At 48.2% G+C, this 15,431-nt stretch overlaps 1 protein-coding gene across 2 annotated transcripts; it reads right to left on the bottom strand.

Annotated features, from left to right (window-relative positions):
• Positions 1 to 428: 428 nt before the first annotated feature.
• Positions 429 to 15,373, bottom strand: ITGB7 (integrin subunit beta 7). 2 transcript variants are annotated; one of them, XM_016142696.2, is made up of 16 exons: positions 13,338 to 15,373; positions 11,716 to 11,751; positions 8,739 to 8,942; positions 6,903 to 7,104; positions 6,639 to 6,809; positions 5,685 to 5,926; positions 5,160 to 5,318; positions 4,770 to 4,865; positions 4,522 to 4,611; positions 3,381 to 3,527; positions 2,844 to 3,037; positions 2,282 to 2,505; positions 1,849 to 2,068; positions 1,501 to 1,709; positions 1,007 to 1,167; positions 429 to 747 (listed from the first exon to the last, which is right to left on the bottom strand). In XM_016142696.2, the coding sequence occupies exons 1-16, from the start codon at positions 13,575 to 13,577 to the stop codon at positions 667 to 669; spliced, it is 2,676 nt and encodes an 891-aa protein (XP_015998182.1). In that variant the 5' UTR covers positions 13,578 to 15,373; the 3' UTR covers positions 429 to 666. The 2 variants fall into 2 exon arrangements, with proteins under 2 accessions (XP_015998182.1, XP_015998184.1); XM_016142698.2 differs by lacking the exon at positions 11,716 to 11,751.
• Positions 15,374 to 15,431: the final 58 nt, after the last annotated feature.

Genomic DNA, 15,431 nt, shown 5'->3' with positions numbered 1-15,431 from the left:
TCTCTTTGAGGAGAATATCCTCTGAGAAGGCTATCCTTTGAGGCCAAAGTGGTCTCTCTTTTTTCCCCCCCAAATAGAACCACCGTACAACTTCCAGTACCCTATAAACTGCCACTTCAAAATTCCTCTTCACCATAGATGAGCAGCAAGTAGAAGTACAAACAGAGTATCAGTTATGAATAAGAACAACCTGCACAGCAAGACAGAATGAGATTAGATACTAGTACATGGAGTATATCTCAAAGTGTGGTCTGTCCTCCATCAACATTACTCTGGGAATCCAGCGGCCCATCCGAACCAGCTGCTTCCCTGGCAATCACTTACTGGCTCTCTAAGTTTGAGAATCTTCCCCTGCCCTCAGGTGGCAAGAGGGGCTGGGCTCCCAGCTTCACAGCCTGTTTTGACCTTGGGATAAAGCAAACGACAGCTTCAATCGAAAGACTCTTTATTAAATACATGGTTGGGGTAAACCCCACTCCTTGTGAGGTAGGGAAGCAAAGTTGCAACAGGAGGCAAATCTCTTGGGTGTCACTGAGAATGAAGCAGGTAGTGACCACTCCAGCACTGGATTAGTCTCCTACCCAGCCACTACCTGACAGACCCTCCCCACACATTTCCCACCATCCCGCAGTGAGAAGAGCCCTAGGGTAAGTATCCTTACCCCCTTCAGAGAAGGGGACTCTCTGTTTCTTGAAAGCGCGGATTGACAGTGGTCGTGATGGCACTTTTGTAGAGAGGATTGCTGTCCTGGGGAAAGAGGTTGGAAATGGTGAGGGAAAGTCCCAGGACTGCTGGACCTGGACCTAAAAGCCAACCTAGAACTTGAGCCAGACCCCAGGAGCTGATGGAAGTTAGCAGAGGGGTGGAACAGAGGAGGCACAGACCTGGGAGAGTGGGAAGGGGCTTCATGGTAGTTACCAGAGCTGAGGGTGGAATGAGAAAGCAACAGAGGACCTAACCAAGGAAAACAAGTAAGACTCACTCAGTGGGCAGTCAGTCTCCTTACCTGCTTCCAATTGAGCTGCTGCCGTTCCTTCTCAAAACGACTATATTCTCGACGGTCATAGATTTCCACTGAGAGCCGGTAAGCCAGGACCAGCCCCAGTCCCACTGCCACAATGCCCCCCACACAACCTAGCACAATGGCCTGGGTGTGGTCTGCTCCCTCTGTGGGTGAGAAACAACACACTTCTGGGTTCTGGAGCATAGGGATTGATGGACAGTTGCCCACAGTGTGTGTATCCAGCCCCATCCAGCCTCCCCAGCCCTGCCTACTATTGAAAACAAATGGAACTCAGCAGGTTCCAAGGCTATCCTTAGTGCCCAGGGCCTTAGCCTTGTCCACTTGGTCCATCCCCTACTTGTGCCTGGATTCACAGCTCTGCTTCATCCCCTAGCCAGGTTTCCCATTATCTTTACCTTGCCTCCCCAAGTTGAAACCCTATCCATCAGACTTCCAGGACTCCATTTGACATGTCCACAGCATCCCTGCCCACTTACTCTCTCGGGGTCTCACTCTCAGCACGACCCTGCCTCCAGCTTCATCCTCTACCAGGAAGAACAGCAGCTGGTTGTCCAGGGTCCTCTCTTTGCACCAGCCATCATCCAGGATAGGTGCCAGAGCCAGAGTCACGTTGGCATGAGCACAAGCCATGCTGCAGTTGGTGGCCAGAGGACCAGTTTCAAAGGCCCCACACTCTGCACAGTCCCTGTCCAGTGGATGCCAATAAGTTTACAAGCTGGACAATTGTCACCCATACCATATGCAGGAAAAAGCCGGCATGCGGCAGTGGCCCAGCAAGCCCTGCTATGCCCCTATTCCCAAAATGTAAGACATGAGGCCTCTACCTGTGTCTCTCACATGGTGTCTTGCAGCTTGGGCACTGATCACATAGGACACCATAGTAGCCATCCAAGCACTGGCAGCGGTTGCATTTGCAGTGTCCATGCCCATTGCAGAGCCCTCCCTTGGGACTGACACAGCCATCCATGTCCCCACTGCATTCACACGCTCTGCCCGTGCGGTTGGCGTGACAGTGACACACTCCACATTGGCAGCGGCCAAAGCCTGGGACAGAGCCACATACAATAGATATCATAGGCTGCCTAGAGCTGATATGTTCATGTGCATCCTATTCCCTCTCAGGTATGCCAGACACATGCTCCAACTCCTATACCAGAATCTTTGTTACCCGCCCTTAGTTCCTCAAAGGTCCCAGAGCCTAAATAACCTTGGGAGAACCACTCTGACCCCACCCTTCTCCCCAAAGTCTCCAGGTACCTCCACAGAGGATGCCCTCATGTCGCTCACAGCTGGCATCATCACACTCGCACAGGTGCCCCGAGCTCTGTCCACTGCAACTGCAGCGTCCACACTGGCACTGTCCTTTCCCACTGCACAAGGGCCCTGTCCCATTCGGGGCTCGGCACCCAGATTCCAGATCCAAGGAGGAGAGCTCAGCCTCAGAGCATTCACAGAATCGACCCAGGCGGCCGGGGGCACAACTGGGAGGGAACGGCAGAGGAGGGAAATGTGGGGCAGAAAATTTGACCATCCCTTAACTTGTCTTTCACACTATGCTCTAAACCCAAGATCTCCTAAGAGATAGAGATAGAGATAGAAGGGTGATCGAAGGGATACGAAGTACAGCAATGCACCAAGGAGTAGAAGAGCAGAGGGAGTCCTGGTCAAGGGGAGCGTCTCAGCATATCTGAGGAGCTTCAAGTGATGTAAATCAGGGTGCAGTCTAGGGGTGTCTAGGATGGAAGGCAGAGGAAGAGGTGTGCAGGGACTGGTCATATGTACAGAGCTACATGGGTGAAGGAAAACAGGTGGCCCTCACCTGCACACCCCGCATTGTAGGTGTCCCTGGCCATCACTGCAGTAGGGAGCCTGGAGCTGAGTATCACTACAATTACAGTCACACAGTGTATGTAACTCCACAGTCAGCTCCTCTGAGAAGCCAAGGGCTCGTAACCTCAGAAGATGGGGCTCTTGGAGGCATTGGGTAGCTTGGAGAGTAACCAAAAAATTCACCTGAGGACAAGATGGGCAGAAATGAAACTAAGATTATGTGCGTGCCCATGCATGCATGTGCATACACACGTGTACACACACACACACCCAACGTACCCCAAACCCATTGATCATCCAGAACTCTACTCCTTAGTAAATTAAAGGACAGGGTCATGCTAACACCCACCTCCTAGTAACACACTTGAGGAAGCTGCTCATTAAATCTCTTCAGAAAGGATGGTTGGAGGACTACCCCATGCTTTTGCATTGTTCTCCGTGCCTGCCCCCCATCTTTTCCTGCCTGCTTCAATTTCACACTCCCACCCCCACTTCCTTCCTTCTGCCTATCTTGGCTGGCTCTCACCATCTGGTTGATTCGGACATTGTTGCACTGGCCTCGGTCCGCAGCCCCACCATCCCTCTTCTCAGGACCCCCACACTGAGATTCATAAGAGATGAGGACACCAGGAGGGAGTGGAGAGTGTTCGAGAGTCACAGTGGATGACAGGCTCTGTAGAAAGAGAGTGAGTAACAACGTGAAGATGGACTCCAGCCCCACATTATGCCCTCTCCAGCCATTCCAAATTCTGCCAGAACCCTGCCCTCAGCCCACCTTGGGGCTCCTTCCATTTTGCCTAGTCAGGAGGAATTTCTGGAGGAAGGAAGGACCTGCGAGAATCTTGAGGGATATACATGAGGACCCAGAGGACTCTTAATAGCATTTCTGTGCAGTTGCAACAAGGAACTGCTGTGGGTCAGTGGCTGGCCAGGCACTATAAATGTGCAGTACCTGTGTTTTCAAACCTCAAATCAGGACATGTAAGCTGTGTGTATATAAGGGCCAAAGGGCAATTCTCCCAGACTTTGTCCTGGGAAATTTGATGCTGTCTCAGATTTTCTCCCCGTGGCTTTAGGACATGGTCCCTGTCATCAATAAGTCTAGTTGCAGAGTTGAGACCTAAATCCAAGAAACAAGAATTTTTATGGTGTCTGTGAAGAATATCTGAATTGTTTATAAGCCTAATGAAAGCAGGCTCCAGATGTTAAATTCTTTATGAACAGGCTGACTAGAAGACAAATCTCAGCCCTTCCATCTGTTACCTGAGTGACCTTGGGTAAGTCACTTTGCCTCCTTGTGTCTGTATCCCCGTCTATAAAATAGGGATGGTAATAGTTACCAAGCAGGGGTTTTAGTAGGATTAAATGAGATAGCAAAACAGTATGTGCACTTAGAACAGTGCTTAGCATGTAATAAAAGCTCAATGAATATTAACTTTCCTTCTTTGCCAGAACAGGGCTCTATGCTTTGCACAAGTCAGACACTTGAGATTGATGAATGTAAGATTGGGTGAATGAACTATTAATGACAGCCATATGCAAACTGCAGGTAGGAGTTGTGGTATGTTACCCAAAAGCGATTATTCCCTCTTAGTTCTGCCACCCCTCCTGAGAGCCCCCGTCCTACAGTGCCCACCCTCATCATTCTCTCCCGACTTGCCCCTCACATTATAAGCGTCCATGATGAGCTGCACCACATTGCTGGAGTTCTCACTCAGCTCTCCTACTGCAGACTTAGGAATCAGCTTACTCAGCTCCTGAGTTATGAGAGGTTTCAGGAAATGGTAGGTCACAGCTCTAGGGAAATGGGCTTCTGGGGGTTTGGAAGGAGGGTGTATGGGGGGAGGAGAGTAGGTCTTTGAGAAACTTAAGGAAGGCTTAGGATGGGAGGATCTGGCATTCAGACAGCTCTCACCTGGTAGACAGGCAGTGTGGCACTGGTGACAGCAAAGATGGGCTGGATGTTTGCTGCAGAGAGAGCCTGGGCTACCTGACCCACAGAGGGGTAGTCCTGGGGCAGGGAGTAGGCACAAGGTGAGCACCACAAGTCCTCCACAATGCACAAGGTGCCCCTCAGCCCAGGGAAATTCAGCATCCAAGATTCCACCAACTACAGGAACCCTGGAGGCTTGGCAAGGACAGAGGGTCTAGGGAGTGGGGTAACACAGGTTTCTCTTTGAGCTGTCAGGGGATGTAGAGAGGAGGAACTGCTGGGGAAGACGGCAGGGTGGTTATCAGTAAGGAGAATGAGGCCGGGGTGCAGGGGAGTCAGGTGAGGAGGGTCTGGGGGAGGGTAGGGACTCACAAACTCTGGACTGCGACTGTAGAGGCCATTGCTGTCCAAGTGGCAGTGCCCATCACTGGGCATGAAAATGCCACCCAACTTCCCATCCCCAGCTGTGTGGAATGTGTCATCTGAAGTGAACACCAGCAGCCGGGAAACATTTCTCCAGCCAATCTGTTCCTAGGGTGGGGTGGGGGATAGGCTGTGCAACTAGGCATGGCCCTTGAGACACCCCAGCCAGTGATGTGAGCCAAGGATTTGGCCAGCCTCGTTCTGAATCAGTTTGTCTAGCCCCCTGCCTCCAGTTCCCTGTTTCTCCCCAGCCCCAAAGCAGGGTTGCTGCTAGTGGGGGCCTTCTTTTGAATTAGAAATACACACTGCTGCTTCAAGCTATTTAACTCCAATCTACTAGAAAATTGTCAAAATAAATATGCAAAGTACAGTGGCTGTGATATGAATGACATCCCCTAGAATTGTGCACTGCACAACCATAGATGGCAGTCTTAGCCCCAAACAGCCCTTCAGATCACTGCCCCACCTCCTCACCTGGCAGAGTGCAGCCTGCAGAATGGCATCAAAGCCACCCTCAGGTGAGTCCAGGTTGCCGGACACACTCTGGCGCCCCACCTCCCGCTCAAAGGCTTTGGCATCCCCAGTCAGGGACAGCACATGGTGAAAGCTGAAGGGTGGCTGGCAGCGCTCCATCCGGGTGGGGCAGGGGTGGCGAAGCTTGGAGGGCACTGTGCTCACAAAGGGCAGCACCGTTTTGTCCACAAAGGAGCCAAAGCCTGGGAGAGGGAAGAAGTGAAAACTGCCAGAAGTCACAGGACAGCAGCAGGATGGAGGAGCCACTGCTGAGCACTAGGAAGGGAGGAGTCCATGGGAGGTGGGAGGTGGTCCTAGAGGAGGTAATGGGAGCCAGGTGCTCCTAGAAGACACCCAGTACCTGGTAGGGGCAAAGGGCTGAGACCACTGGCTCAGGAAAGTGGAGAATGGAAGAAATTAAAAGGACACATGGGAATCAGGCAGGGGTTTCCTGAAGGCTGAGAAAGAAGGCAGAGTGTAGGATTTAGTATGAGGCAAAGGAGGGGATGGCGAATGGAGAAGTGATGAGTGCAGAATGTATAGCCAGGGACAACAGCATTTAGACTTTGTCCAAGAGACAGGCTGAGAGGCATCAGGGCAGTATCCGGGTGGGTAGGTACAGAGCGTTGTCTGACCCCTAGGAGCTATCAGAACACAGTCTCTCCAGACTGGGCCTCAGTTACCCCTCACTGTAAAATGAGTAGTCCTACTGCACAGTCTCTTAAATCCCCTCCAGCTCTGACCTAAAAGATGGATATCTTTGTGGAGAGATGTCAGCAACCTGTGGCCTATTAAAAATTGGGAGAGAGCAAGTGGGGCCTTTGTTTGTCCAGGACATTGGCAGAGGCTAAGGTGGCAGTTGAAATTAGAGGCAGAGGGCTGGCAGGTGGCAGGGTGGGGCTGCACTGTGCTCACCAATGCGCACAGAATGTGTGACCTCCTGCAGTCGCACTAGCAGTGCATGCCCAAGTTGGCGTACGAACTCCAGGTCATCCTTCATGGAATAGCTCAGGTCCATAAGGTAGTACAGGTCCACAGGGTATCCCTCAGCGCGAAGGAAGCGGACCCGGAGCTGCTGAGGTTCCCCTGGGGGTTGGGGACGGGGTGGCAGGGGTGTCAACAGGGTGCTTACAGATCCCCGCCCATACCTCTGACCCAGCCCCGCCACTCCTCACTCACCCGGCCGCAGCGTGACCCGCACCCGTTGTGGCGCCAGCTGGGTGGCCCCTTCTCCACGGGCACCCTGGCTGAGCGGCTCATCCTGAAGCACCTCCTGCCGGCTTCGGGGCTCCTCCAGCTCCCCCACAGGGCAGCCCCGAGCCAGCAGCTCCTCTCTCCGGGCGCAGCGCCGTGCCTCTGCCTCCCCCGACGCTGTGAAGTTCTGCAGCCGCAAGGGAAGGTGCATCTGGACCCTAGTACCCTGCAGACCCCCAGCCCTGCTCCCAGCCTGCAATTCCAGCCACTTCTAACCTCTCCCTTCTCAGTCAGTTCCCTGAGCCCCTCTGATTTCCTCCCCTGCTCTTTCTTCCATAGCTATCCTTGAACCCCAATCCTTTCTTCCTTGTTAGAGCTCATCTCCTATAGTATCCCGTTTCTCCTCCCTTATCTCTACTCCCGTTTTTCCCCAGCGACCTACCCTTCCCCTCCCCCTAGGGCCACAGACTTCCTGTTGAGATTCTCAGGGACCTCACTACCACAAAAAAAGGAGGAGACTGGCCTCCTAGTCCAACCTTCCCTGCATGCTAAAGCCAAAATGGGAAGAGGATCAGGTTAAGACCCACAGTTCCTGGAAAAGGAAAGGGTGGAGACAAAAGAGGAGACCCCTTTCCCCCAATATGTCTGTTACCCACCCCTGGGACGGGCTGGGAAGCCACAAAGGAAGGAAATGGTTAGAGCGGCTTCTCAGTGGGCCCGGGTGCCAGCCTCTGGTCTGGGGATTGGAGGAAGCAAACATGTACCCGAATGTCCCAAGAGCTCCACCTGATACCTCTGCTCTCTGCCTCCTGCAGACTGTCTTCCCTTCCAGTCCTTCCAGATTTACTTTGTACCTTTCCCCTGGGCATGCTCTGCCTCCTAGTGAGTTTCCCCTCATCTCTTATCTAAGTTTCCATCTTCCTGTGAGAGAGTTCTGCCCCCACCCCCGGCTCAGGCACCCCTCATGTTCTGCCATTCTATGAGCCCTGTCTCTTTAAAGCATAAGCAAAGAATAGCCTTGTTTGACCAGCTAGGGAGATACCCGGTCGCCAGCACCTTTCTTGACCACTGAGCAACTCAAGCCTTTCACCCACAGGCTTCTAACTTATTCCCCTCTACCATCCCAGTCATAGGCAGCCACGTACTCCTGCCAGCCCCCAACACGGATTCAGAAACCCAGTCAGACACTTCTGCTATAGATTACCCCTCAATGTGATAGTATTTGGAAATAGGGCCCCTGGGAAGAAATTAGGGTTAGATGAGTTCATCAGGGTAGAACCCTCATGACAGGATTAGTGCCCTAATAAGAAAGGACACCAGAGAGCTTATCTGCAGCCCATATTCAAGCCAGCAAAGAGCTCTCACCAGAAACTGAATCTGCTGACACGTTGGCCCTGGATTTCCCAGCCTCCAGAGCCATGAGAAATAAATTCCTGTTGCTTAAGCCACCCAGTCTCTGGTATTTTATTATGGAAGCCCAAGCTGACAAACTCTCTCACATGTACACATGCATAATATGTCCCTCTACTTTTACAGAAGCATGAGTTCCAGCAATAACATACTTCCTCCAAATCATAGTCACAAGTCATCCATATAAACACAAGTACACAAATAGATATAAATGTACATGCACAAGAAATGTGCGTGCATGTTTATGCACACACAATCACACAAAGGAATCCTATGTACAAATTCAGTCACACAGGACTGTAGAGTACGCCACACATGTGCCCACACAGTCTCACACATACACCTACACATGGCTGCCCACACACCAGGTTGCACATACACCTACACGTGGCTCAAAAGCCTCCTCTTTACCAGTTGCTTGCACCATGCACAGGTTGGATGTGAGAGGATGCACTTCTGGCAGGAGGGGGCTGGCTGGCAGGACCCCGGCAGGGACAGATCAGGATCCCCCCAGTCTGTGGCCTCCCCTGGGGATGAGATCTTGGTGTCCAACTCACTCTCACTTCTGCTCAGGACCAGCAGGAAAACAAGGACCATTGACAAAGCCACCATGGTCTGTAATAGGATATAAAGGGGGACACATAGGTCATCAAGGAGGACTCCCCAAGCTCTCAGTCTTCTAAACTTAGCCTGTGGTTGTCCCTCTCAAAACTCTACCCCAACTCTTATCCCCCCTCATAGTCTCACTTCCCTCTGTGGATTCAGCAGTTTCTTCAAAATGGCAGAAAGGGGCCAGGACCAGGCCCCTCCTGTGTGCAGACTTCAGGAGGCCAGGGTAGGCAGAACAGCCTAACTAAGGTTCTGGACACTGGGCCTGGAGGCACTGAGGTCTACACTGAGGTCTTTCTGCCAAGATTCCAAGCCATAGTGGAAATAGAACCAAACAGGAAACAGACCAGGTTCCGTCTGGTCCTGCCTCAGTCATTCACTAGCTGTATGGTAAGTCAGACTTTCTCTCTGGGCCTTAGTTTCCACATCTGTAATGCTCTTACAAGCATTGAATAATCTGAGCTCTTGTAGCTTTTATAATTTTGGATTGTATATAAGGGAAGAAAATCTTAGGCTCTAAATAAGGTGAGAAAGGGAGTAGGAATGAGAAGAAAGCTGGAACAGATAAGGGAATATGTGAAAGAGGCAGGGAAGGTTAGTTATACTTGACTGACATAATAACAAAAGGACTAAAGATCAGGCCATAAGAAGAACTTTCTAAAGGTCTGGAAAAACGGAGGAAGGAAGGCTGTGGGTGGTAAAATTCTCTCCATTCTCTAGTTTGCACAAAGGGGATCCAGAATAGAGAAAGAACCAGAAGGCAGAGTAATTCCTGGGTTGACCTCCAAGGAAGACTAGGCAAATTTCTGATTTTTTTAAAACATTAAATTTTGAATAGGCATTCCATTACCATGTTTCAAAAATCAAAAATTTAAATCCCAGTCACCTCTTTTACAGAAATAGAAAAGCTGATCCTAAAATGCACATGGAATTTCGTGAATACAAAATAACCAAGTAGGAGGACTCACACTCCCCAACTTCCCAATTTTACTTCAAAGCCACAGTCATCAAGACAGTGTGGTGCTAGCCTAAGAACAGGCATATAGATCTGTGGAATATAATTGAGAGTCCAGAAATAAATTCATCCAATTGATTTTTGACAAAGGTGCCAACCTACTCAATAAGGAAAGAACAGTCCAACAATGATGCTGGAATGACTGGATATCCACAAGTAAAAGAATGCAGTTAGACTCTTACATCACAACATATACAAAAATTAACTGAAAATGGATCAAAGGCCTAACTAAGTATGAGTACTTAAGCTATAAACTCTTAGAAAAAATATAGGGGTAAATTTTCATGGTTTTGGACTTGACAGTGCATCCTTAGCTATGACATCAAAAGCACAAGCAATAAAAATAAAAAGAAAAATTAGACTTCATTAAAATTTAAAACTGTGCATCAAAGGACAATATCAATAAAGTGAAAAGACAAACCATAGAATAAGAAAAAATATTTGAAGATCATATATCTGATAAGTATCAAGAATATAGAAAGAACTCTTACAGCTCAAAAACAAAAAGACAACCCAATTTTAAAATGGGCAAAGGACTTAGACATTTATTTAAAGAAGATAGGCAAATGGCCATCAAGCACATAAAAAGATGTTCAACACTATTAGTCATCAGGGAAATGCAAATTAAAATATAGAGAGATACTACTTTATACCCCCTAGAATGGCTCTAATTTAAAAAAAAAAAAAGAAAAAGAAGTGTTGATGAGGATGAGGATGGAGTAAATGGAACTTTCTTCGTTGCTGGTGGGAACGTAAAATGGTACAACCACTGTGGAAAACAGTTGGGTTATTCTTCAGTAAGTTAAAACAGAGAATTACCCTATGATCCAACAATTTCGCTCCTAGGTATATTCCTAAAAGAATTGAAATCAGGTGTTCAAATAAAAACTTGTACAAGAATGTTCATAGCAATACTACTCATAATAGCTAAAAGGTAGAAATGACCCAGTGTCCATCAGCTGATAAATAAAATGTGGTATATCCATACAATGAAATATTATTTAGCCATAAAAAGGAAGTACTGATACATGTTAACATCCACGAACCTTGAAAACATTATGTTGAGTAAATGAAACCAGTCACAAAAGACCACATACTGTATGGTTCCATTTATATGACAGAGCCCAACGAGACGAATTCATAGAGATAGAAAGTAGATTAGTGGTTGCCAGCGGTTGGGGAGGAGTGTAGGATGGGGAGTGACTGTTTAACGGACAGTTTCCTTTTGGGGTGAAGAAAAAGTTCTGGAAATAGATAGCATTTATGGTTGCATAGCATTGTGGATGTACTTAATGGTACTGAATTGAACACTTAAAATGGTTAAAATGATAAATTTTATGTATATTTTACTACAATAAAAAAAAATCAAAAAGTTAAATCAGATAGTGAGAAATCTCCCATTGTATCCCCCCATCCACCCTAGTTTCCACACCACTCAGAATAATCATTATTATTATCTTTTGTTATAGTCTTTCTAAAGATTGTTTTATGCATTTACAAATTAATATAAACATATATACACTCTGTAAATAGTAGAATCAAATGGTAGAATTCTACAAATAATAGAATACACAAAGTTTTGCATCTTTTAACTGCTTTCTTGGAGATCCTCCTACCCAAGAAAATAAAGAACTTTCTTGTTCATTTTTACAACCAAATAGTTTTCCATCGCATGGATATATCATGGTCTCATGATGGGGATTTAAATTGTTTCTAATTGTTCGCTATTGTAAATAATGCTGCAGTGAAAATTCACATACTTACTTCACACGTGTGCAAGTGAATCTGTAGGATAAATCCCTAGAAGAGGATTTGTAGAGTCAGTAAATAGGTATCATTTGTAATATTGGCAAGTATTGCTGACATAACCTCCTTAGGAGACTATGCCAGTTTACATCCCCATCAGCGGTGTATGAAAAAGATCTGCTAACTCCTTGTTGTAGTATCTGCCTCTTCCTCAGCCTAGGCTCAAATCCAGATAATCCACATGGAGTGTAGGAAAGGGGTAGAGTGCCAAGTCGTTGACAGCCCCTATCCTGCCCCCCACTACCTGTGATCTCAAGAGTAAAAAATATATATGTATATATATCGGAAGCTTCACCATCCTGTGAGAGGCCAGCTCAGGGCTCAGCCTTGTGTAACCTCAGCTCTGCTTGCTCTGCACGCCTGTGGTCAGGGAGGCTGCAGACACTGCTGCACGAAGCCCACTTTTGACTCATCTCTCACAGGTGGGGCCCCCATACCACACTGGTTCCCCAGACAGGACAAACCCAGAGACCTCAAGCCCAACTCATCTCCCCTAAAGAGGACTCTGGGACTCCCAGGATGGTCCACCCCAAACCCTTTCTCCCAATTCTTCTCCCCTTCCCTTGTTCTCCCTTTCTTGGGGATACGTGACCTGCCACTTGTTTTTCTTAATCTGTCTCGTTTTTCTCTTCATCCTATTCAAAAATTTGATTTTATCGCTACTGTTTTTCTCTTTTCTACTTCTTAACAGTTCTTCATTTTGCTTTTTTTTCTCTCTGACCTTAACAATAGAGTGGGAGAATCTTTTTACAAATGGAAATCTGGATCCCAGGTGGTAAGTGACTTGCCCAAGGTCACACAGTGCATTAGAGGCAGAACAGAGACTGAGGCAAGGCAGGACCTATGGTTGGTTTGCTGCTTCCCTCCCCTCTAGCCCAAGCACCATCATCATTGAAATTTGTGCCCTCTCCCCACTAATCCCAATGGGCTCTACCTAATCCCGTTTTTCTTTCCTTGGGGGATTTATTAAGTCTTCCCTTCTCTCCTTTCATGGTGGTCCCATTCGCCTAGACTTAATTCTGACTCCAATACACACTCTACTGTTCCCTTGGCAGCTGATAAACAGCTTCTTCCCATCCAGATCTTCCCAAGTCAAGTAGAACCCTCTACTGCCCACTCAGAGTCACCAGGAGGAAACAGAATGAGTTACTGGGCCACAGTTCTCCCAGGAGTGTGGGATCTGTGGCCAAGGTATTGATCTGGAGGAGGTCTGAGCTGAGCACTAGGCATTAAGCAGCAGGGATGGCGGCTGGGAGTAATACTGGGAAAACCGTACCTTGACACAATCCTTAGGACATGACAGGCACTCAGAAAATAGCACTCATACATTCCCAAACCTTCTTTTCCTCCCTCCAGCCCCATTCTTGGGAAAATGATGCAAAAGTGATAGGTAGGAGGAAGGAGGGCTTGTGAAACTGGAAGAGGGAACAAGACAGGGGATCTTAGGAATGCAGAAAGGAGTTCAGAGCCTTTTTCAAGTTTCAACTGAACCCAGGTCATCAGAACCCTCTTCCCAAGAGGTTGAGATCAGGTGGGGCCTGAACTAGTAAGGAGAGGTAGGACTGTGCCCAGATACTCACAGGTGCGAGCAGAGCAGCCTTTCCTCCATCCGCAGCAGCAGCCTTTGTGTACTGATCTGAGAGGCTACAGAGGAGGAAGTGACACGCCCGGGGTGGGGGAAACTTGGAGGGGGTGACTGATCTAGAAAGTGGAGCAGACAAGGGTAGAACTGGGCCAAGGGAGTTGATACAAGGATCTGGACGAAGAAAGCAAGGAAGCTCATCTTTTGAACACCTAACAACAGGTGCTGAGTATATCATGATGTTATAATTAATCCTCACAAGAACCTCATGACATAGGTTATCTCCCCAGTTCCCTAGTTTTACAGATGTTGAGACTTAAAGGTAAGAAGTAAAAATCTTTGCCTATGGTCATATAGCTAGCAACTGACTGGTCTGAGATTTAAATACAGGTCTGTCTGCCTCCCAGTTGATGATCTCTCTACTTCTTCATACAGGAACATGATAGGAAGAAATATGGAGGTAGTAAGTAGTGTAGAGAGGGGTATTGACCATTGTTCATTTTGAAAACCCAGTGCCCACTTTATTATAGTGGGTGCTTAACTGCCTAAGTTCAAATCCTTGTTCTATCACTTATTAATTTACTTTGAGTAAATTACTTGCCCTCTCTATGGCTGTTTTCTCATCTGTCAAGCAGAGCTCGTAGGATTGTTGTGAGAATTAAACAAGATAATTCATATCTATTGCTTAGAAGAAAACATGGCACATACTAAGGGCTTGAAGAGAGAACCAATGGATGAGATATAATGGAGGTGAAAAGTAGAGGCTTTGAGAAGTTCAAGGTCCAGATAGCTGAGAAGCTGAAGAGAGAGGCACAGGGCCAGGCTCAGAGAATGAGACTGGGGCCAAGGAGCCAAGACAGTAGTGGAGCCTGGGAAAGGGATGGAGGAGGCCACCTGGGAGAAGCAGAGAGTACAGAATGGCAGCTGGAGCCGGGGCAAGGATGAAGCCTGTTAGGAGACAGACAGGGTTGTGGAAAACATTCAGCCCTGGCTCACACTTGATCACAGGGAACTTTGAGAAGGAACTGGACCCGAAGTCTATGTTCACAGGTCTCTCGCCTCGACCAGAAGTGGCACTCCTTGCAGGAAGGACTGACTGAAGCCACAGCACCTAGGAAAGTGCCCATCTCATAGCAGGTGCTCAGCAAATGGAAGGTAGATTGTAGAAGTGTAGCTCCTGTAAGGAGCCACTAGGGAGAAGGGACTCCTTCTCTGAGTGGGCTTCAGCTGGCCTCAAGCTATGAGGTGTTTTACCCTTCCCCCACAACCGGAGGTTACCATGGCAATGACCCCTCCTACCCCATAGGCCCTGTGGTTTCCTCTAGAGCTTCTTTCACTTTCTTCTTCTGCTTTTCCCCACTCTTCTCTTCCCTATTCTTTTATCCTCAACCTCTCACTCCCATATGCACAGGTCATCAATGAAGAAAGTCAAGCTCAAGGTAGACAAGGCACTGGCCCACAGAAGAAAGCGGACCACAGGATGTGATATTGAGGGGACATCACATAGGACAAGGGGAAGATAAGTACAGGGGTACAGTGGTAGAAGCCAAATGCAGTGGGGCAAGTAGGGGCAAGGAGAGATTAGGACAGAAGGTAACAGTGGAGTCATGGAGGCTGACTGGACATCATGGGGTGAAGAATGGGGTCAGAAGGGACAGAGGGAGTGACTCATAAAAGGGAGCTCATAAAGGGTGGGAGAGCTCATAGAGTGAGGGATTGGTATAAAATAGAAACACTGTAAGTTAGATTCAGGCTATGGGTCTTTTCTTCTGGGGCCAGAGAACCTCATAAGAACCAATAAAGCATCAATGAACTTACTCCCCAGAGACAAGCAGAGACGTACATGTACATAACTGGGGGTAGGGACAGTTTAAAGACCTCTGAGGCTCATTCCTGCCTTCCCAGAGATCTATAGGATCCAATATAGGAACCCACACTGGTAGCTGTAGGTGGCCCAGACACTCGGGGTGGGCCCTGTGAGCTCCCTTTCCTCCCACCCTACCACCCCTTCCATCCAGGCACGTTACATCCTATTTCCTTGGTCCCACTAAAACTGCAAAATCCAGTAGATTAGGAGCTCCGCCTCCTCACC

Source organism: Rousettus aegyptiacus, unplaced genomic scaffold (assembly GCF_014176215.1).
Source record: "Rousettus aegyptiacus isolate mRouAeg1 unplaced genomic scaffold, mRouAeg1.p scaffold_m13_p_2, whole genome shotgun sequence".
Classification (NCBI taxonomy): Eukaryota; Metazoa; Chordata; class Mammalia; order Chiroptera; family Pteropodidae; genus Rousettus; species Rousettus aegyptiacus.
The sequence above is the reverse complement of the archived record's forward strand: the minus strand, read 5'-3'. Positions and strand labels throughout refer to the sequence as shown.